This window comes from Lissotriton vulgaris, chromosome 9, assembly GCF_964263255.1.
Source record: "Lissotriton vulgaris chromosome 9, aLisVul1.2, whole genome shotgun sequence".
Lineage (NCBI taxonomy): Eukaryota > Metazoa > Chordata > Amphibia > Caudata > Salamandridae > Lissotriton > Lissotriton vulgaris.
The window spans coordinates 390,608,316-390,632,408 of NC_141697.1; the positions used below are offsets into that span (position 1 = coordinate 390,608,316).

General features: G+C 46.9%; 1 protein-coding gene across 2 annotated transcripts in view; it reads left to right on the forward strand.

Annotated features, from left to right (window-relative positions):
• LOC147690170 (cholesterol 24-hydroxylase-like) overlaps positions 1 to 24,093 on the forward strand; it is a 440,216-nt gene that overhangs the window by 90,728 nt on the left and 325,395 nt on the right. For both annotated transcript variants that reach the window (XR_015299935.1, XM_086937762.1), the window contains exon 3: positions 20,661 to 20,742. Coding sequence is in view for 1 of the 2 variants with exons in the window: in XM_086937762.1 (XP_086793888.1) it covers positions 20,661 to 20,742 (82 nt within the window). In the remaining variant the exon portion in view is untranslated. The remainder of the gene's footprint in view (positions 1 to 20,660; positions 20,743 to 24,093) is intronic.

Here is a 24,093-nt window from a genome sequence, read left to right on the forward strand (position 1 = left end):
CAATATTTCTGGGCCTTCGGTCCAAACGCGCTGCGTAGCTAGGCCATAAGTCGGGGTTGGCACGACTGATTTCCTGAAAAGCAAATGCAATCAAGATTAGAGTGTCCCAGCAGTGCTCCCAGACCACGAAACTCACCCGCAAACAGACGGAACCCCCCCTAAGAGCACCTCAAAGGCAAGCAAGTCATCAAAAACACAAAAAAAATTCCGCCTGGGATTTGGTCCAAAACACTTTTATCCGGTATTAGAGCTTCCCAGCAATGGCTCCAGAGCCGTCAACCCAGGAGAAAACGAGTAGAAGACCCCCAAACAGCCAAAGAGCAAAAGTACAAAAATGGGGACTTAGTCACTTTTTCACAAATTTCCCAAATCACTCCGCGCGCGCTCTGCAGCTAGGCCCTAAGTCCCCTCAGCCACCATGGATTTGCTTCAAACCTCTTGCAAAGTAAAGTATATATAGCCAGCAGTGCTCCCAGACCACGAAACTCACCCACAAACACCAGGAAGCCCCCCAAACAGGCCCCCGAAAACGCTACATAGAGCAAAATGTCAGAAATAGCCCAAAAAAAAATCGGCCTGGATTTTGTCCCAACCACTTCTACCCGGTATTAGACCTTCCCAGGAATGCCCCAAGACCCGGCAACCCACCCGCCAAGAAGCATAACACCCCCAAACAGGCCAAAAGCAAAATCTCATACTTGCAATATTTCTGGGCCTTCGGTCCAAACGCGCTGCGTAGCTAGGCCATAAGTCGGGGTTGGCACGACGGATTTCCTGAAAAGCAAATGCAATCAAGATTAGAGTGTCCCAGCAGTGCTCCCAGACCACGAAACTCACCCACAAACACCAGGAAGCCCCCCAAACAGGCCCCCGAAAACGCTACATAGAGCAAAATGTCAGAAATAGCCCAAAAAAAAATCGGCCTGGATTTTGTCCCAACCACTTCTACCCGGTATTAGACCTTCCCAGGAATGCCCCAAGACCCGGCAACCCACCCGCCAAGAAGCATAACACCCCCAAACAGGCCAAAAGCAAAATCTCATACTTGCAACTTAGGGCCTAGCTGGCAACCCACCCACCCGCCAGCTAGGCCCTAAGTCCCCTCAGCCACCATGGATTTGCTTCAAACCTCTTGCAAAGTAAAGTATATATAGCCAGCAGTGCTCCCAGACCACGAAACTCACCCACAAACACCAGGAAGCCCCCCAAACAGGCCCCCGAAAACGCTACATAGAGCAAAATGTCAGAAATAGCCCAAAAAAAAATCGGCCTGGATTTTGTCCCAACCACTTCTACCCGGTATTAGACCTTCCCAGGAATGCCCCAAGACCCGGCAACCCACCCGCCAAGAAGCATAACACCCCCAAACAGGCCAAAAGCAAAATCTCATACTTGCAATATTTCTGGGCCTTCGGTCCAAACGCGCTGCGTAGCTAGGCCATAAGTCGGGGTTGGCACGACGGATTTCCTGAAAAGCAAATGCAATCAAGATTAGAGTGTCCCAGCAGTGCTCCCAGACCACGAAACTCACCCACAAACACCAGGAAGCCCCCCAAACAGGCCCCCGAAAACGCTACATAGAGCAAAATGTCAGAAATAGCCCAAAAAAAAATCGGCCTGGATTTTGTCCCAACCACTTCTACCCGGTATTAGACCTTCCCAGGAATGCCCCAAGACCCGGCAACCCACCCGCCAAGAAGCATAACACCCCCAAACAGGCCAAAAGCAAAATCTCATACTTGCAATATTTCTGGGCCTTCGGTCCAAACGCGCTGCGTAGCTAGGCCATAAGTCGGGGTTGGCACGACGGATTTCCTGAAAAGCAAATGCAATCAAGATTAGAGTGTCCCAGCAGTGCTCCCAGACCACGAAACTCACCCACAAACACCAGGAAGCCCCCCAAACAGGCCCCCGAAAACGCTACATAGAGCAAAATGTCAGAAATAGCCCAAAAAAAAAATCGGCCTGGATTTTGTCCCAACCACTTCTACCCGGTATTAGACCTTCCCAGGAATGCCCCAAGACCCGGCAACCCACCCGCCAAGAAGCATAACACCCCCAAACAGGCCAAAAGCAAAATCTCATACTTGCAATATTTCTGGGCCTTCGGTCCAAACGCGCTGCGTAGCTAGGCCATAAGTCGGGGTTGGCACGACGGATTTCCTGAAAAGCAAATGCAATCAAGATTAGAGTGTCCCAGCAGTGCTCCCAGACCACGAAACTCACCCGCAAACACCAGGAAGCCCCCCAAACAGGCCCCCGAAAACGCTACATAGAGCAAAATGTCAGAAATAGCCCAAAAAAAAATCGGCCTGGATTTTGTCCCAACCACTTCTACCCGGTATTAGACCTTCCCAGGAATGCCCCAAGACCCGGCAACCCACCCGCCAAGAAGCATAACACCCCCAAACAGGCCAAAAGCAAAATCTCACACTTGCAATATTTCTGGGCCTTCGGTCCAAACGCGCTGCGTAGCTAGGCCATAAGTCGGGGTTGGCACGACGGATTTCCTGAAAAGCAAATGCAATCAAGATTAGAGTGTCCCAGCAGTGCTCCCAGACCACGAAACTCACCCGCAAACACCAGGAAGCCCCCCAAACAGGCCCCCGAAAACGCTACATAGAGCAAAATGTCAGAAATAGCCCAAAAAAAAAATCGGCCTGGATTTTGTCCCAACCACTTCTACCCGGTATTAGACCTTCCCAGGAATGCCCCAAGACCCGGCAACCCACCCGCCAAGAAGCATAACACCCCCAAACAGGCCAAAAGCAAAATCTCATACTTGCAATATTTCTGGGCCTTCGGTCCAAACGCGCTGCGTAGCTAGGCCATAAGTCGGGGTTGGCACGACGGATTTCCTGAAAAGCAAATGCAATCAAGATTAGAGTGTCCCAGCAGTGCTCCCAGACCACGAAACTCACCCACAAACACCAGGAAGCCCCCCAAACAGGCCCCCGAAAACGCTACATAGAGCAAAATGTCAGAAATAGCCCAAAAAAAAATCGGCCTGGATTTTGTCCCAACCACTTCTACCCGGTATTAGACCTTCCCAGGAATGCCCCAAGACCCGGCAACCCACCCGCCAAGAAGCATAACACCCCCAAACAGGCCAAAAGCAAAATCTCATACTTGCAATATTTCTGGGCCTTCGGTCCAAACGCGCTGCGTAGCTAGGCCATAAGTCGGGGTTGGCACGACGGATTTCCTGAAAAGCAAATGCAATCAAGATTAGAGTGTCCCAGCAGTGCTCCCAGACCACGAAACTCACCCGCAAACACCAGGAAGCCCCCCAAACAGGCCCCCGAAAACGCTACATAGAGCAAAATGTCAGAAATAGCCCAAAAAAAAATCGGCCTGGATTTTGTCCCAACCACTTCTACCCGGTATTAGACCTTCCCAGGAATGCCCCAAGACCCGGCAACCCACCCGCCAAGAAGCATAACACCCCCAAACAGGCCAAAAGCAAAATCTCATACTTGCAATATTTCTGGGCCTTCGGTCCAAACGCGCTGCGTAGCTAGGCCATAAGTCGGGGTTGGCACGACGGATTTCCTGAAAAGCAAATGCAATCAAGATTAGAGTGTCCCAGCAGTGCTCTCAGACCACGAAACGCACCCACAAACAGACGGAACCCCCCCCTAAGAGCACCTCAAAGGCAAGCAAGTCATCAAAAACACAAAAAAATTTCCGCCTCGGATTTGGCACAAACCACTTTTAGTGCTTCCCAGCAATGGCCCCAGACCCGTCAACTCACCTGCAAAGAGGTAGAACAACACCCCCACAAGTGCTGAGTCTTTCTTCATTGGGCGTAAACCAGCCCTCTGCTTTGATGGAAATAGGAGTCTGGAGGAGGAGGATAGAGGAGCATGTTCTTCTGAACTTGTGAACCTGAGGAATGCAGACTGCGGCACCTTCAAATAAATTAGCAAACAAGTGAAGACAGTTCTGCTGATGGGCTTGTTTTTGTGATTATCTGATTAAAGTTTGAATTATATTAACTGTGCACAACAAAGAAAGACAGACACACAGGAATAAAAGTGAATAAGGATGAAAAAGAAAGTTATTGATTCGTTGTCTCATTTTCAGGGCTCGAAGTCGGTATCACGGTCCAGGAATAAGAATAAGGCTTCGTCATCATACTCTGCGAATTCAGCCAGGGTGAGGTCAGTGGCACCTGACAGAGTAGAAATTCCCTCATCTATGGTGCTGGCCACCTCCTCTTCATCCGGCACGCTCTCTCGTACTCTTATATCTGGTGGTATGAGGTGCTGATTCATCTTGATCATTGTTAACCTCTCCACATTTTTGGGCGAGAGGCGGCTCCGTTTGGGAGTTACAATCCCACCAGCCGCACTGAAAACCCGTTCAGAAGACACACTTGCGAGTGGGCAAGACAAGTAGTTTAAAGCCAGGTTGGTGAGCTGTGGCCACAATTCTTTTTTCCCATGCCAATACGCCAATGGGTCAGAATTAACATAGACCTCTGTGGAGTCATTCAGATAGTCCTTCACCATCGACTCAAGGTCCTCCTCCAAGGTTCCTCCACTTTGCGTAGCTCTTGCTGTGCCTCTGACCTTTTGAGAACCAAACCCACGCAGAGCTAGCCAATCCTCTTCAGCCTCCAATGTTTCTGTTGTCTTTCGTGCAGATGATCCGGTTGCCGGTGTCTTTAACGGCTGAGAGGTCACTTGTGCCACAGCCACAGGTGCAGAAGTGGATTGTTTTGACTGGGGATGGCCTGCTGATGTACTGCCATTTCCTTCAATTTCCAGCCGTTCTGTTTCAAACTTCTTGGCTGACAAGGCTAGCCAACGTTTGTACTTTGTAACATCTTCATCACCAAAAGGAAAGAATGCTCTGCCTGCCAGCGCCTTTTTGTAGCGTGGATCCAGAATAGTAGCACAAATGTAATGCTGTTCTGAGTGGATCTTTTGAAGACGTTCATCACCTTGTAGGAGCTGTAATAATTGCTCAGCCAGAAGCAAAGAGTCTTTCTTTTTGTCATCTTTTCCAAACACAGAACACACCTCCTTCAGTTGGTCCTCCAGCATGTACAACAATGGGATAGCTTTTCCCAAATTAGAGTCCTCCTTGCTGACTGCACGCGTGAAGACCTCAAAAGGACGAAGCATGCGTGTTAGGCTTTCAACTATGTTCCATTGCGGCCCACCCATCCTCAGCTCCTCTATACCCTCTTTCAAGAAATATTGATCGAGTTGCGTATACTGCTCATACAGACGCTCAAGCATGTAGAAGGTTGAGTTCCAACGTGTTACCACCTCCTGGATGAGTGCTTTCACTGGCATTTGACATTGATATAGCATGCTCCTCAGCTGCTTCCGGGCCTTAAAAGAATGCCTGAAATGCTTGCAAATTTTTCGGCAGTTCTCCAATACACTGTACGCTGCACTGCGTTTGTTACCCAAGAATTTTTGGACAACCAGGTTTATACAGTGCGCCAAACACGGCACTCTGAAATAGTAACCGTCCCTCATGGCCTTAACTATATTGGAGCCATTGTCCGTGGAAACATAACCAACCTTGCGTTTTAGTGGGGACAGACAGTTAAGGACCTTTGTGTTAAAGACATCCAAAATGTTTTCTGCTGTGTGACGTTTCTCCAAACCAAACATGGCTAGTGTTGCATGTTTCCGAGCACCTTTAAAAACAATGTTAGTGTCAACACCTGAGTTTAGCTTTGCTTTAGCCCCTGAAAAAGAGACCCAGTGTGCAGTGATGCACATGTAATCAGCGCCTGCGCCACTGGTCCACATGTCTGTTGTCAGATGTATAGTGTGAACAGCACTCTTCTGCAAAGCTGCCCCAATCACCTTCAGAACATCTTCATGTAGTGCTGGAACCGCAACTCGGGCAAAATAGAACCGGCTAGGAACCTTCCATTTAGGGCAGAGCGCTGTCACTAATTCTAGAAAACCAACCCCTTCTACAAAAGAAAAAGGGAGAAGGTCCAGAGCTAGCATTTTAGCCAGCTTAGTGTTATACAGACGGGTCATTGGGTGGTTGCGTTCATATTGCGCTTCTGTAAACAACATCTTTTTAATGTTGCCCTGGACCAATGATTTACGGGATGATGATGATCTCTTCGACCCAGTTACGCTCGCTGATGAACTTTTCCGCATTGATGTCTCACTCTCTCCCACACTCTTAGTGTGGCTCCCATGGGGTGTGCTGCTGACATGGGAACTGGGTGTAAGTGAAGTGTTTGAATCGTCTTCTTCTACCTCCTCGTCATCAGCAGATGACAAATCAACGTTTTCATTACGTGCAATTCCGGCTTTCTTGACCGCCTCTAGGTGCGGAAACCATTGGACAGGGTGCCTTCTCTCAAGATGACCTCTCTGGCCTCCGGTACCATAGTTAGAACCAAGCTTACCACGACTAAATCGAAGCTTACAAAGGCTACAAATGGCTACGTTTTCCTTTTTTGGGCAAACACTAAAGAAGTCCCAAACTGGAGACTTGAAATGTCTTCGGGGGCCGGAGGAGGCGGCGATACTGGTGGTGGTGGTCCTGCTGCTAATGACAGATGAAGTGGAGGATGTGGATTGCCGAACTTCAGTACGTTTTGCACTTTCACCACCACGAATTGAGGTCGAGGACGAGGTGGGTACCTTCTTGCGAAGAAATATGGAAGCGGTAGGTTTTGGTGTACTACTTAACTCCAAATCTAATGATTCCATTTCCATTGCCTCCTCGCCGACATCATCATCACGCTCAGCAGCTTCTCGGGATAGGGTCAAAATGTCTCTTTGCTGCATGCCCGGTGGGGCTGCAGTGACCTTTGTGATGACTGGCTCGTCGTCATCGTGAGAGGCTTCATCACCAGCAGTATCTGTCACTTCTTGTTGAGCCTCATCACACTCCATAGGTTTGAGTTTTTGGACGACCTTCCTTTTACGCTTAGGTACCGGTGTCAGATCATGGTGTGCCTCTGCCTCACTGTCAGACCGCAGTTGTGGTTCCCAAGACAGATCACTTGCACCAGAACGAGGTGGGCTTGAAGAAGATGTAGACACCCCCCTTGATCTTTTCCTTGCTAGGGATGTGGAAGACAATGAATGATCATCAGGAGGAGTGGCTTCCAATGATACCTCAGCTTCATTGTCGATTTCCAAATGTGCCCCTACTTCGGGAGGAACAACTATTGTGGGCACTTGTGAACGTCCATGCACCTTTGCTTGCGCATCTCCTTTTGCTGCCTCTCCTTCCACATGTACTTGGGCGTGTACTTGCACATGGTGTTGTTGTTGCGGCTGTGGTTGTTCAACACTTGTCAGATGAGTTACAACAACCTGTGTTGATTCAGGGACATTGCTGCTACTTTCTTGCGATGAGCCAACATCACTGGTCGATGGTGATTGGAGAAGTACACTGACTGCCTCTGAAGCACTCAAGGGCTTTGACTTAAGTTGGCGTGGTGGTGGAGGCACTGAACCCAATGGAGCAGGGGTGCTGCTCTCAGGTTGGTCCCCAGCAGATCCTGCTGCTGCAGGCGTACTTTTTTTTTTGCTCCCAAAAAAAGTGGCGGGTGGCACACCAGCCTCCTTGGTAACTTGCTTCTTCTGCTCCTTACTAGCAACTTTCTTGCTAGAGGAGCTACGGAGAACTTTCTTTGGGGGCGGGGCCATCTTCTTCAGAGCAGGTCAGACAGCAGGCCGCAGTTGCACGAATTGTAGAGTTGTCTGAGGCCAGACGTGACGTCGCGTGACGTTATGCTGCACACACACACCGCTGCAGGACTTCTTCCTGGCACTGGTGGTTCTCTTGAGTCTTGTGCACCTAAAAAAAATGGAAGACAGAGGAACATCAGTTCAGTTATAGAGCACAAAAAAATCGAAAAACACTGCAAAATCAGCACAATCCCAATCCATCCATGCCCTCCATAATGTTTAAATTCAAGACAACCCACAGAAAGACTAGGCCCATGCTAGACTCAAATACCCCTGGTGAAAAGGCCACAAGTACAGGCCCAAAAATCGAAAAACACTGCAAAATCAGCACAATCCCATTCAATCCATGGCCTCCATGATGTTTAAATTCAAGACAACCCACAGAAATACTAGGCCCATGCAAGACTCACTACCCCTGGGCATAAATAAAGGTTGAAAAGTAGGCAAAATGGTTGGAGGCCTAACAACAAAGCCTGCATTCAAAATGGCCACTTGCCTGCCAGCACATGGCCAGTGCCTGTAGCTGCACTCAAAATGGCCACCAGCCACATGGCATGTCCCTCCCCATGAACACCCCCAAAAATCGAAAAACACTGCAAAATCAGCACAATCCCATTCCATCCATGGCCTCCATGATGTTTAAATTCAAGACAGCCCACAGAAAGACTAGGCCCATGCTAGACTCAAATACCCCTGGTGAAAAGGCCACAAGTACAGGCCCAAAAATCGAAAAACACTGCAAAATCAGCACAATCCTATTCCATCCATGGCCTCCATGATGTTTAAATTCAAGACAGCCCACAGAAAGACTAGGCCCATGCTAGACTCAAATACCCCTGGTGAAAAGGCCACAAGTACAGGCCCAAAAATCGAAAAACACTGCAAAATCAGCACAATCCTATTCCATCCATGGCCTCCATGATGTTTAAATTCAAGACAGCCCACAGAAAGACTAGGCCCATGCTAGACTCAAATACCCCTGGTGAAAAGGCCACAAGTACAGGCCCAAAAATCGAAAAACACTGCAAAATCAGCACAATCCCATTCAATCCATGGCCTCCATGATGTTTAAATTCAAGACAACCCACAGAAATACTAGGCCCATGCAAGACTCACTACCCCTGGGCATAAATAAAGGTTGAAAAGTAGGCAAAATGGTTGGAGGCCTAACAACAAAGCCTGCATTCAAAATGGCCACTTGCCTGCCAGCACATGGCCAGTGCCTGTAGCTGCACTCAAAATGGCCACCAGCCACATGGCATGTCCCTCCCCATGAACACCCCCAAAAATCGAAAAACACTGCAAAATCAGCACAATCCCATTCCATCCATGGCCTCCATGATGTTTAAATTCAAGACAGCCCACAGAAAGACTAGGCCCATGCTAGACTCAAATACCCCTGGTGAAAAGGCCACAAGTACAGGCCCAAAAATCGAAAAACACTGCAAAATCAGCACAATCCCATTCCATCCATGGCCTCCATGATGTTTAAATTCAAGACAGCCCACAGAAAGACTAGGCCCATGCTAGACTCAAATACCCCTGGTGAAAAGGCCACAAGTACAGGCCCAAAAATCGAAAAACACTGCAAAATCAGCACAATCCCATTCCATCCATGGCCTCCATGATGTTTAAATTCAAGACAGCCCACAGAAAGACTAGGCCCATGCTAGACTCAAATACCCCTGGTGAAAAGGCCACAAGTACAGGCCCAAAAATCGAAAAACACTGCAAAATCAGCACAATCCCATTCAATCCATGGCCTCCATGATGTTTAAATTCAAGACAACCCACAGAAATACTAGGCCCATGCAAGACTCACTACCCCTGGGCATAAATAAAGGTTGAAAAGTAGGCAAAATGGTTGGAGGCCTAACAACAAAGCCTGCATTCAAAATGGCCACTTGCCTGCCAGCACATGGCCAGTGCCTGTAGCTGCACTCAAAATGGCCACCAGCCACATGGCATGTCCCTCCCCATGAACACCCCCAAAAATCGAAAAACACTGCAAAATCAGCACAATCCCATTCCATCCATGGCCTCCATGATGTTTAAATTCAAGACAGCCCACAGAAAGACTAGGCCCATGCTAGACTCAAATACCCCTGGTGAAAAGGCCACAAGTACAGGCCCAAAAATCGAAAAACACTGCAAAATCAGCACAATCCCATTCCATCCATGGCCTCCATGATGTTTAAATTCAAGACAGCCCACAGAAAGACTAGGCCCATGCTAGACTCAAATACCCCTGGTGAAAAGGCCACAAGTACAGGCCCAAAAATCGAAAAACACTGCAAAATCAGCACAATCCCATTCAATCCATGGCCTCCATGATGTTTAAATTCAAGACAACCCACAGATATACTAGGCCCATGCAAGACTCACTACCCCTGGGCATAAATAAAGGTTGAAAAGTAGGCAAAATGGTTGGAGGCCTAACAACAAAGCCTGCATTCAAAATGGCCACTTGCCTGCCAGCACATGGCCAGTGCCTGTAGCTGCACTCAAAATGGCCACCAGCCACATGGCATGTCCCTCCCCATGAACACCCCCAAAAATCGAAAAACACTGCAAAATCAGCACAATCCCATTCCATCCATGGCCTCCATGATGTTTAAATTCAAGACAGCCCACAGAAAGACTAGGCCCATGCTAGACTCAAATACCCCTGGTGAAAAGGCCACAAGTACAGGCCCAAAAATCGAAAAACACTGCAAAATCAGCACAATCCCATTCCATCCATGGCCTCCATGATGTTTAAATTCAAGACAGCCCACAGAAAGACTAGGCCCATGCTAGACTCAAATACCCCTGGTGAAAAGGCCACAAGTACAGGCCCAAAAATCGAAAAACACAGCAAAATCAGCACAATCCCATTCAATCCATGGCCTCCATGATGTTTAAATTCAAGACAACCCACAGAAATACTAGGCCCATGCAAGACTCACTACCCCTGGGCATAAATAAAGGTTGAAAAGTAGGCAAAATGGTTGGAGGCCTAACAACAAAGCCTGCATTCAAAATGGCCACTTGCCTGCCAGCACATGGCCAGTGCCTGTAGCTGCACTCAAAATGGCCACCAGCCACATGGCATGTCCCTCCCCATGAACACCCCCAAAAATCGAAAAACACTGCAAAATCAGCACAATCCCATTCCATCCATGGCCTCCATGATGTTTAAATTCAAGACAGCCCACAGAAAGACTAGGCCCATGCTAGACTCAAATACCCCTGGTGAAAAGGCCACAAGTACAGGCCCAAAAATCGAAAAACACTGCAAAATCAGCACAATCCCATTCCATCCATGGCCTCCATGATGTTTAAATTCAAGACAGCCCACAGAAAGACTAGGCCCATGCTAGACTCAAATACCCCTGGTGAAAAGGCCACAAGTACAGGCCCAAAAATCGAAAACACTGCAAAATCAGCACAATCCCATTCCATCCATGGCCTCCATGATGTTTAAATTCAAGACAGCCCACAGAAAGACTAGGCCCATGCACCACTCACTACCCCTGGTCAAGGCCCCAACAACAGGTCAAAAATCGAAAAACACAAAATTTTACAAAAAAAAAAAATCGAAAAACACAGAAAAATCAGCACAATCCCAATTCATCTATCGCCTCCATGATGTTTAAGTTCAAGACAACCCACAGAAAGAATCAGTCCACCCACCACTGAGTACCCCTGGGGAAAAGGCCCCAAAACGGCCCAAAAATCGAAAAACCCAAAATTTTAGTTGCAGCAACTGTAATGCCCCAAACAAACTTACTTGTAAAATTTCTAATCCAACAGTGATCCAAAGAAAGTCAAAAAGGCCTCAAATCCAAAGATCCAGCAGCATCCACAAAAAGTAATCTTTCCAGGTCCACATCCGAATGAAAAGTGACCAGGAGATGGACAAAGCACTGGGAGGAGCCTGCTGAACAGGAACAGGAAGTTGAAGACTATGGGGCACTTCCTTCCTCCCACCCCCCTGCCCCCCTCCCCAAAATGGACTCCTCGCTAAAAAAGTGCAGGCAAATGTCAAACTAAGGAGTTATTCACATAAAAATCATCATTTCTAGAAGGTTTATGCTGCTTGCTGGTGGATTTCTTGTGCAGAATTGCAAATTTATATTTTCGCTCGCCGCATCTCAAATCTCGCAATTGCGAAGTACCGCGAGACGTGATCTCGCCGTACTCGCGTTGACAAACTATCGCTGGCAAGCCGCGATGACGTAATCGCGCTCGCAAATTCCCGCGGGATCACACAGCAAGATCCAAAATGGCGCAGCACTCGCAAACTATCGAAAAAAACAACTCGGCAAACGATGATAAACGCCGCGCGCCGCAAAAATTGTATCACCAACGCCGCGCGCCGCCAAAAAAATCCGCTGCGTGCGAATTTGCGGATTTTGCGGGAAATCCGCAAATCTCGCGGATTGCGGATTTCCCGAAAATCCGCAAAATCCGCGAGCGGAGCGGATTTTCCGCCCACGCCTACCCTGCACTCCCCACGCATCAGGAATTTACCATGGGCATACATATTCCCCATTCATTCCTATGGGAGGGCAGGCCACTCACCCTTCATACAGAGAGCTCCAGCACTTTACACTGTACCACAGTGAAAAAAGTGCGCAGAGGCCTAGAATCACCAACACCAGGTTCCAGAAACAGGCTAGGAAAAAGCAAAAAGTCTAGGGGTGAACCTGCCCAAAGGGCCGGATCCAACAGCTACCCTCCTACTCATAGTGAAGGGGGCATTTCCAAAAACTTACCATTACACACTGACACACTCAGTGCTCTCTCAAGCCACAATCTTGTGGGTATACACACTGTGTCCTCCCAGTGCTCTCACTATTTCATACATACACAAGCCACAATCCTGTGGGTATACACACTGACCACAATCAGTGCTCTCACTAACGCCACTTTCCCTAGAGGCGATCTCCTTACACACCGTATCCCCCCGGTGCTCTCTCAAGCCACAATCTTGTGGGTATACACACTGACCACAATCAGTGCTCTCACTAACGCCGCTACACAACGACGATCATTTTCCTATGAATACCTTCAGCTCTCTCTCTCTATGTTGGGAAGTTTCTCTATACCTACTGGGAATGTCTCATATATTTTATGTGGTACAAGAATGGCCAAATTACACTGTGTACAACTTATTCTCTATTTCAAGGGCTCCTCTCTCCCTCATTATTCAGTTACCATTTATTTGATCAGGGGTAGCATCTGTTCGCGAAACAATACCTGACTAGAAGAACAGGTTACCTTTATTATACAAGAACAAGAGGTACACTGGTTCACTAAGAACTGGGGTCCTTTATTTATCACAATAACAATAACAATATGACACTATACTATAACATATAGCCTGCAAAGGAAAATGGGAAAAGACACATACACAGATCTGCGGGGTCTCTGTAAAGCTTTATTACTATAACACATCCACATGTAATTAACTGTAAATAGCTAAAGAGGGAATGGATTATACTGCACACCGCTGAAAGAAAAAGAATTAGCAATACAGTAAGGACAAGGTTAATGTTTCAATGTAAAGCAAACTATATTACAGTCTGATTGGTATGAAGTCTTTCTCTAGCTGTCATCTGGGTTCCTCTCTCGTCTGTGCCTTAGCTCGTCTCAGATCCTCCCCTGCACTCTTGGACACGCATCTGCGCTGATCACTCTGCACTGGATTCCTCTCCCCCACGAACTCTCTCCACCTTCCAGCTTTAGCCTAATAATTTCTGCCGCTCTGATAACCGTTCGCTCCACTATCTTCTTCACTCTGTCTGATTATCTCAGCTCCAATGTCCAATTCACTCCAGCTGCTCCCACAGACTAATCCACGATATAACTTCAGTCTCTTCCAAAAGGCATCACTTCAGACTCCAGCTGATCACAACTCCTTCTGATAAGTAACTGCTTCTGACTGCTTCCTTCAGTTCCAAACATCATCTCACTTCTCTCTGTTCAAAACACCATCTGCTCACAACTGCTTCTGACTTCTCTCTCTGGTTCCAACTCACTGACTGTCTTCTCTCTGTTCCAAGCATCGACAGTCTCTTCTTCTCTCCCTGGCTCCAACTGACTCACTCACAAAACTGACAAAACTGACTTCTCTCTGTTCCAAGCATCGACTGTCTGACTTCTCTCTCTGGCTCCAACTCACTAACTCCGCCTCTGCACTTCACTAATATGGAATGCTCTCTCCTCATGGAAAGTTCCAGCCATCAGCCTGCCGCCCATCAGATCTCTGCACCACTCTGCGTCAAGGACACACACCCAGCCGGCCGACCTTTTGTGGTGTCTTCGACACAAAGAATAATACAGCCTACCGATAAGGGCCGGCCCAGACCGGTTCTCTCCAAGTGAACAACACCTCATAACTAAAACATCACCTTTACCCTGCAAGCATCTCAGTCTGCAGGGACAGAAAGCAAAATGGAGTCTCTCTAGTTCTGTGCCTTGTAGGCCTGAGAAAGATGAAATAACACTTAGCTCTGTCAGAGTACATACACAAACCATACCAATATGTAATATAAAGTCAGGACTACAGGATCCACCCTCTACTATAGGTAGGATGATGAGAGGACACATAATTATGTCAAATCCAATAGGAAATAGATGGATTAGAGTCAGGAATAAGGGATCTATCATCATAATAAGCACCTATCCTCTAGTTTATGCTTGTAGGTCTGGAAAAAGGCCTGAAAAGGACCAACACAAGGCAAGAATAGGGATTCAGGATGGTAGCAAGCTTAAAGTCACCATCACTCAGAAATAGAGCCAAAAATACGGTCACTACACAAGGACAACCCAATATGCCCATGGGACATAGGTAAAAGTATATGTTCACTACCAGGACATGTAAAACCTAAAACTTCATGCCCAACTTTTTAAATACACTGCATCCTTCTCTTGGGCTGTCTTGTCCTGTATGTTTCAAAAAGGAAGGGTTGGGCCTGGCAAAAGGTTTATTTTGCCAGGTAAACATGGGAGTGATAGCTGCACACACAGGTTCTTCAATGGCAGGCCTATAGCACATTTAAAGGCCTACTAAAGTGGGTGGCACAATCAGTGCTGCAGGCCAACTGGTAGCATTTAATTTAGAGGTCCTGGGCTCATGTAGGGCCACTTTACTAGGGACCTATAAGTAATTTAAATATGCAAATTGGGTATGAGCTCATTCTACTATCTTTTAAGGAGAGGGAACATGCACTTTAGTACTGGCCAGCTATGTAAAGTGCACAGAGTCCCAAACCAACGAAAATAAATTAATAGAAAAGTGGAGTGCAAAGGCAAAAGGTTTGGGGGTAACCCTGCAAAAAGCCCAGGTCCAGCTCAGTCAGTACCAATTACTGTGATGTGATGTGTAATATTAACACCCACATGCAGAAGTAGTTACCAACTCATAATATGAGTAGGATAGCTAATCTGTGGTGCAGGAGATCTATCCTATGGCACATTTGCATTTTCTTTGCATATACATGTAGCCTTTAAGCCATCTGTAGCGACCGGATTTTCAGACCAAGTTATCAGCTTATCGATTATAGCACACACAGTACCACCACCCTTCCCAGTAACTACAAGCACTATATCTAAATTACTCACCTGGGAATGGGGAATCCACACTATATCCAATATTTACCTCATAGAACTGGGCACATCTCTGATTCTGCAATTGCTATAACGTCCCTCGACAATTTCATTAACGCCCGACCACGGACGATCTCACTAACACCCGACCACGGGTGATCTCATTAACGCCCGACCACGGACTATCTCACTAACGTCCGACCACGGACGATCTCATAGAGCCCGACCAAGGACGATCTCACTAACACCCTGTCACGGGTGATCTCGTTAACGCCCGACCACGGAGGATCTCATTAACACCCGACCCCGGACGATCTCTTGGACATCTACCATTTGGGTATCTGATCAGAACCAATTTCCCTAACACATGGAATAGGGGCCTGACCTTCCCAAAAAGAAACCATTAGTGCTAATCAATCCCACTGGAAGTTATTTTCTATCCAAAATAAACATCTCCCTCCGTCATCAGTTACCTGTAGAACGGAATCGCCCATCCTTCTATACGTCAGAACCTGGCTAAAAAGAAAGGTTAATCCTGTCAAAGAAAACAACATGCAATGGTAATCTCTAATCATTGGGGTCTCTTTATTATACAATAATAGAATGACAAGACAAAGAAGACATTTGCGATAGCAGTATATCTATACATGAAATAAAGAATTATTAGTGCAAGGGGGAAACTAAACATAATCTAGAAAGCAAAAAAGAGTGAATGATTATACAATGCAACCTATCTAGGAATGCCTCACCATAGTCTCACTCATTCTGGTCTCAGCAGCTGAGCTGGTCCCTCTTCCTCTCGCTTCGGTTTTCCAGGACTCTGCTCTGCACTCACTGGTACATGTCTGCATCGCTATGCCTCGTCAAAGCTGCTACACCTTCTCACTGCTTGCACCCTCTTTGGTCTCTTCATCTGCAGTAGTCTATAATAGCACTCTGATAGCCACCGCTGCTGACTTCAATCTGCTCTAAGCCTGGGCGTAGCAGGCGTAGTGGGGCTTCGCGGAGCTACGCGAAGTGGGCGAGAAACTAAGCCCACCTCCGCACTCCGCGTAGCCCCACTACGTGCCTCCTTCCCGCCTTCCCCTACTACTTTATTTTTGTTACAGAGCCATAATAAAGTAAATAAAACGCACTTACCTTGTCCGCGGATCCGGGGCTCCCTCTTCTAATCGCGCGCCCCCATCTTGGATACCGCGTATGCGCATTTCTCGTGAGAAATGCGCATGCGTGGGCGGCCACGCATGCGCATTGGGATCCAAGATGGCAGCGCGCGATTAGAAGAGGGAGCCCCGGACCCGCGGACAAGGTAAGTGCGTTTTTTTTTACTTAAATATGGCTCTGGTGACAAAATTAAAGTAGTAGGGGAAGGCGGGAGGGAGGCGGGTGGCGGCCAACTCCGCTACGCCCTCAGAGTGGGCGTAGTGCTCCCGGCTACGCCTACTTCGCGAAGGGCGGAGTAGGCTGCACTAATCCCACTCCGTGGGCGTAGCGGAGTCCTCCGCCCAGGGTTAATCTGCTCCCAAGTCTGGATGTTTAAAGTCTTCCATCTCGGTGACTAACTAACTTCTCCAATCGTTCCAAGAACCATCTAGCCTCTCCAACTCTCCAAAACCAACTGAACACTCTGCTCCACTGCTCTCTGATAATATGGGAGGCTCTCTGCTCATGGAAATTTCCAGCAAGCACCCTGCCTCCCACCGAATTCCAGTACCAAGTCCTGTGCTCCCTGCGCTCCCACAGTGGCCAGCTGTAGTTGCTTCTAGAGCCCGGGAAGTAAGCACATTCCTTCAATATGGGCCAGTCCTCACCAGTTTCTAACTAGTGAATAACAAGCTGAAACTAAACATTGCCTTTAGCCTACAAGCGCCTCGGACAACTGAGGCAAGAAGACAAGATGGCTGCTCTCTAGTTTAGGCCTCTAGGCTCGAAAAGAGGCAAAAGAGACATAGACTCATGCCAAAGCCAATAGGCAAACCCTGCAAATAGGAGAATAAAGTCAGAAATGAAGGACCAATCATCATATACTGAGATGGCGGTGGACAATGGTCACCACCAGTCCAAATGGTACAAAATACCCTGTCGCTACACCATCCCACTACTTTAACCATCTACCCTCAACCAAAGCAGCACTGAAACAATTGTGTAATATTTTATTGGTACATATAATGCTAGTAACAGTTAAAATGCTATTATTTTTTATATAACACTCAGTACCACACTTGTAATTTCTAAGAGCTATACCTATCAAGTGTTACAATTACCTAATTTAATGATAGACCTCTCGAAGGATAGGAGGATAGGTTGGCCTTGCTGTGATTTGAAATCACACAGCACGTGGTGCCACTGTTGTGGCCCTGTTGATTGCATTTGTCTTGTCATATTTGATACAAGCTAACACTACAGATGGCTTTGGCCAGTTTGGGCCAAGCATAAGCAGGTGTTACAGGTTTCCTTTTCCAAATTAGCTCATGCTGAGTCTTGCAATGATGATGGTTGGTTTGTCCTCTTTGGTGCAATCTAGAGCTCCTTCCCCTCTTTGATAGAGTACTAATTGTAGTGTGACCTAAGTGGGACGTGTTGGTGTTATGTATGGGGTTCTGAGTGGTCAGTTGACTAATTGCTGTGACACGAAGATTATGTCAGGTAGTTTATGTTGGAAAGTGTATTAAAATGGAAAGAGTGGCATTATTGTAAATTTAGTAGTGCTCGTCTGTTACATAACAGTGTATGCTTAACCTCTGTGCTGTCTTCTTCAGAATTGGGGCAAGCCTAACCTTGTGAGTCGATTTCTATATTCGATTTGGTACTCACTAGTAAGTTTGCGGTTTCCTTGCTGGATTGGGTACAAGTTGGAGTTTCCATGTATGATTGCTTTATTCATGCTCCACGAAGGTGTGGACTTGCATACAAGGTTGCTTTGTCTGATCGGTGCAGCCCACTGCACGCCCTTCATTGTTCTGTATTTGGGTGTGGCCCAGAGCGAGTGTGCAGCAAAACATTTAAACTGCCTTAGGTTCTATCTATTGGTAAAGGTTGAATGCCCCAAAGTGGGAGTGCAGCCAGAGAACCTCAAATGAGCAATCCATAACCAAAGATACTATGTGGAGGTCAGTTCTTTAGAGGTTTGACCTAGAGAGGGAACATCCAGGGTTTCATTGTTTTAGATACCTCTGTTGGTCTGTCACTTCTTCATTCACATCAGGAGTGCATTTCATGGCATCTCTGATGCAATGGGGCACGTCATGCATATGTGACAATTTCCCACGATAGCTTCATCATCTGGTAGTAAGAAAGTGTTCCATAGTTGCAGAGTGGAAACCTTGGGCACTTAAGTAGTTGTTGCTTCCTTAGTATGATTGCAAAAGTTAATGTATTGATGAATGAAAGGTACCTGATTGTCAACTCCAAAATAATTTTTAACCATAATATTCTGGTCAAAATATGTGGGCAGATTTACAAGGAACTGACGCATCTGCATAGATGCGTCAGTTTCCTTGCGCCAGCGCCAAATGTCCTTGCCCCAGCATGGGTGGGCTGTATTTATAATACAGTGCTCTATGGCGCAAGGATTAACAGATGGGTCAGAATTCTGACGCATTTGTTGGCCCAAAAGTGACGCATTGCTGGAGTTGCTCATGAAAGTGACGCAACTCCAGCAATGCGCCACAACAGATAGGTGAGTCCCATTCAAAAATCCCTGTGTCATTCCTTCTGCCTGGTCTGAGCAGGCCTAGGGATTTTGACGCAGTGAAGGCGTAGAGTGACGCAGTGAAATGTTGTAAATTTCACTGCGTCAGTTCTACATGGCTTTTTGCGTGGGAACGCCCACCCTGCATACATTATACCTGATGCAGTTATAATGTGACGCAGGGCTTTGCAACGTGACACATCTCCCTAGATGCGTCACGTTGTAAATGTGCCTCATTTTTTGCACCGCCATTGCGTCAGTAAAAAGTGACGCAATGGCGGCAAAAGGGGCTTGTAAATCTGTCCCATAGTGACTACAAAAATTTCAAGGGACATACATTGGTGGTAAGCATACTGTTGTGCAGGTGCACCCACACACACACATAAAGACACATAACAACCACTCTGTGGTAATGTTGTGCTCAAATAAGTGCAAAATTCATAGGAAAGATGCATAGTGAATATAAAACTTTTAGATATTTGAATATGTATTAGAAACAGGGCTTGGGTTGGGCAACCTGTCCTTCCTCTTGGGGCTGGTCCACTTATATCCTGTCGAAGGCAAGAAATAGCATACGGATATTGGAGGATGTCGTTCTGTCTGAACAAAGCCATTTTGATCTGGGTGAACCAGGTTCTCCAGTGTATGCTTAATCCGGTTTGATGAAAACACCTTCCCCAAGATTTTTCAGTCTAGATTCAATATAGATAATGGGCGATATGAGTTGTGCTCAAGTGAATTGCAACTGGGTTAGGCAGCAGGAGAATAAGTCATTCCTGAGATGGAGGCAATAGCATGCTGCCTCATAAACTTCCAACAATTCAGTTTGGTAGCTTTTAAAAAATGTAAGTGGGAGGCTGTCCACTACTGGGGAACCTGCTGGTTGCAAGTTGCCTGATTGCAGTGGCAATTTTGAATTCTGTCAGTGGCCCCTCTGTTTTGCGCGCTAGATCTTTTGTAACCTTCTGCAGATGGAATTACTCCAAGACACAGTTTTTGCAAATGTCTGTGATTGGCTATGAGTATAACTGCTGCTAGTTGTCAGTGAACACTGCATTTATATATTCTTCTATGTGCACATCATGTCCATTCCGGTGATGGATAGCATCTATACCCCTTTAGCATTTCTCAGCCTGAATCCAGATAGCTAATCTGCAACCAGATTTATCCGTATCCGGGTGCCTGCAGGTAGTGTGTTTATTGTAGATTTCAGCTGATTCTAGAATTCGTTGAAATACTTAAACAAAATGCAAGATGCTCACCATGGAAACACTGCATGGTCATACAAATTGCACAGTAGCACTACACAGACATCTGTTAATATCACTTAACATAAAATGTCCTCATATGCTCAAGTAGATTCCACTACTACTGGTCCAATGGTCATCTTGATGCAAAGTATGATCTCCAACAATTTGAAAACTTAGATTAGAGCATCAACCCCTTTCACGTGTTTAAAGTATAGCAAGTACCCACTCGCAAATGAGCCATGGAGCGGTTAAAATCTAAATTTTCATCAGGAAACAAGTGAAGACCTTTTTTTATCATGTATTTGATTAAAAAGAAAATGCCTTGAGTTTTCAATGAGTTTCCGAATGCTTACAAGTCACATGTCATGATTAAATGCTACCCAAAGCAGCATTATTAACTCAATTTATTTTATTTTATTATGCACTCTACAGGGCTGAAAAGTATGGTCCAGTTGTGCGTATTAATGTTTTGCACGTCGTGGCACTACTTGTAACCAGTCCTGATGCAACAAAGGTAAAGTCAATGGCTAGAGTGTGATGGAGCTAAAATCTCACGGTAATCTCTCCTTGCAAAAACACCACTACCCTTGTTTTCCGCTCAAGGCGATAGATCTTTTCCACCATGTGATGACCAAGAGGACACCTACATAAACATGGGAAAATTAAATGCGGATAAATATTTTAGTCAATAATGAGAGTTGTGAGTAGTTTTACAGGGATTTATTTTCCAATCAAAATGTAAGTTTTCCTGAATCATCATTCATTAGCTAGATATCAATCACGTTATAGAATAAAAAATAAAAAAAATAGACACAATGCAGAGCATATCATAGATTGCAATACAGCACGTTCCATAAAATGGCCATGGTTGGGCTCAATCCAGAGTTCATCATCAGGGTCTAACCTTAGCTTTTTTTTTTTTTTGAAACCTTTATTGACGAGAAGAGTAATAGGTCAGTACACAGCTTCACGCCTACAACCTGTAATCTGCAGGCCGGCAGCTACACAAAATAGAGTCCAGGGCAGGCTCATAATTAAAAAGGCACGACAATAGAACTTAGACACAGCATGCCACCTACAACCCTGCTGGGCCGGCCGCGATATAAAAGTGGTATAGCCAGGTATTATGTGTATCATAACCACAGGGTGGAAGCATACTGTATACAAGCAAAATGCATTTGAGGCTTCTTTTATCATTTTTTAAAACCCAAAAACAGAAACCGAACAGGTAACAAACCTTCCCATGATATACCACCATACATTGTATGTGGATTAAAGGACCTTGGGGTGAGGAGCCATAATGCAGTGCTAAGTAGTAGGAAGAGCAACCTCCGTCGAGGTTAGTATGTTCCGCACCAGCTAAATACTTCTGGCTGACATGGGAAGGGAAGGGCAGAAAGGGAAGAGGGGAGGGGGGGAAGAGGGAAGGAGGGGGGAAATTCCATAATCAAATCTGTGAGGTCAATAATGTGCAAAGGTCGTGTAAGTAGTGCTACGTGTAACATGCTAGTGACATGAGTATGCAGTCCGGTATGAAGTGTGCGCCGCGGCGCAGCCTAAAGCCGGGCATCGGGAGTTGCCAAGATGTACAGGAGGACTCCAACTGGTTCAGAGGGCAGGAGAATGCCTTGGGTAAGGTGCCTTAGGGCATAGTGTGCAGGCTAGCCTACATATAGGACAATAACCAGGGGAGTGAGGGGAAAGTGGGGGGAGAAGGGGGGTGTACAGGCAAGGCAAGGTTTAGGTAAGGGATAAGGGAGACGGGGAGAGGATAGAGAGGTTGGGTATGGACTCAAGTTTCAGAATGCTCCTCGCTCTGTTGACGGAGGAGATATGCAGTGAGGGGACCCCATAGATCTTTGGGACGTGACTTGTGTGGTAAGAGTGGTAAGAGTTTGGCATAGTTGTGGAGGTGATCTTGCCAAGTTGACATAGTATTAAGCCAGATCTTAAATTTAGGAGCACGGTCTCTACCCCATCTACAGGCTTCATGGCGTTTGGCTAATAGGAGGCCCAGTGACTTCAGTGCTGGGACCATATGACCTAACAGGGCCGTCTTGGGACAGGGATCTATATCAACCCCAACCATGTCCGAAAGTGCTCTAAAAATGGCATGCCAATAGTCCGCCGCAGCAGGGCATTTCCACGCCAGCTGGAAGAAATCGGCACCCTCCACCCTACATCTGAGGCAATGGTCAGTGTCGCGGAGGCCAAGCCGGAATAGTTTGGAAGGAGTGAAGTAAATGCGGTGCAAGAATTTGAAATGTATCAACCTAAGACAAGTATTACCGGTCACTGCATTAGTGTGCGAGCAGCTTTCCTCCCATTGATCGTCAGACAGCGGGGTGTCAAGGTCACCGTCCCATTCGTTACGGACTCTGAGCGGGGGTGGCGATGGGGCTGGCTGGGCGTGTTTGTACAGCATAGACACCACATGTCTGGGGTTATCAGTTTGTAAGAGCGAGGGCAGGGCGGCCAGGGTGTCCGGCTCGTCAGGGAAGCTTGGAGTAACTGCCTTAACGTTCTGTTGCAGCCGGACGTAGAGGAACGTGTCCATGACAGAGGGGGTGTTTTCCCCAAAGAATTGCGCCGATGTTCGGAACTGCCCTTGGAGGTATAGATCACCCCACGTGTGAATCACCAGTTTCGTGAGTAGTTTACGCCCTATCTCTTCACAGATTACTCGCAATCTAGGGTCATGTGCTAGAGGCATACATGGGGAGTATAAAAACTTGACCTCCATGTGATCTGCTATACGCCGCCAAGCCTGAACCGTGCAGTCAACTGTGGTAGGGTCCCGGTCTGACACACCCGGCGTAGTATATAGATAGCCCGACGGTTGCACAGGGCGCATATATCCGTCCTCCACCGCCAGATGGGCCATGAAGGGAGGGGGATGTAACCAGTACGCGACGAAGTGGCCCTGGGCACAATCGTAATATCGTTGGAAGTTAGGAACATCAAACCCGCCCTGATGATAAGGTAACATGAGTGTCTTTAGACTAATCCTGGCCTGTTTGCCACCCCAAATAAGTCTCGACAATTGTGAATTGAGGGCGCGGAAAGAAGTAGGAGCCCGGACTGTATGGTATGTTAGTAAAGAGGTATAACAATTTGGGGAGGACCACCATCTTTAAAAGGGAGATGCGCCCCGCCATTGAAAGCGGGAGATGGATCCACTTGGTGATGGTATCGGTCAATTTGTCAAGTACAGTGCCATAGTTAGCCCTAATGAGGGTCTCACGATTCCGGGATACAACGACACCTAGATATTTTATTTCCTCAGTTTTCCATATCAAGGGATAGTCCAGGGGAAAATGCACAGTCTTATCTGTTAAGGGGAATAGAGCCTACTTCGACCAATTGATTTGTATTCTTGAAATAGCACAGAATTTGGTGATTTCGCGTAGAAGGGGGTTAAGGTTTTCTTGCAGTTTATTTACGTATAGGGTCATGTCGTCAGCATATAGTGCTACTAGGAGCTGACGCTCCGGGTATATTAGAGATCGGTGGTTATGATGCTGTCGGAGTTTGGCAGCCAGCGGCTCGATGGCAATCGCAAAGAGGACAGGGGTGAGAGGGCACCCTTGTCTGGTACCTCTGTGGATGTCAAAGGGAGCTGACCTGGCCCCATTGAGTAGGACTGAGGCACACGGTTTGCTATATAGCAGCTTTATCCAATCTAGGAAGCTGTATAGGATCTCCATGCGTTCAAGGAGGGCCAATAGGTAATCCCACTCAAGGGAATCGAAAGCTTTAGTGGCGTCCAGGAACACAGCAGCAGCCTCGCATCTGGGGTTTATGTCTTGTAGTACAGCCTGAAGGGTGCGTAAGTTATGTGAAGTCGCCCTGTTGGGGACGAAAC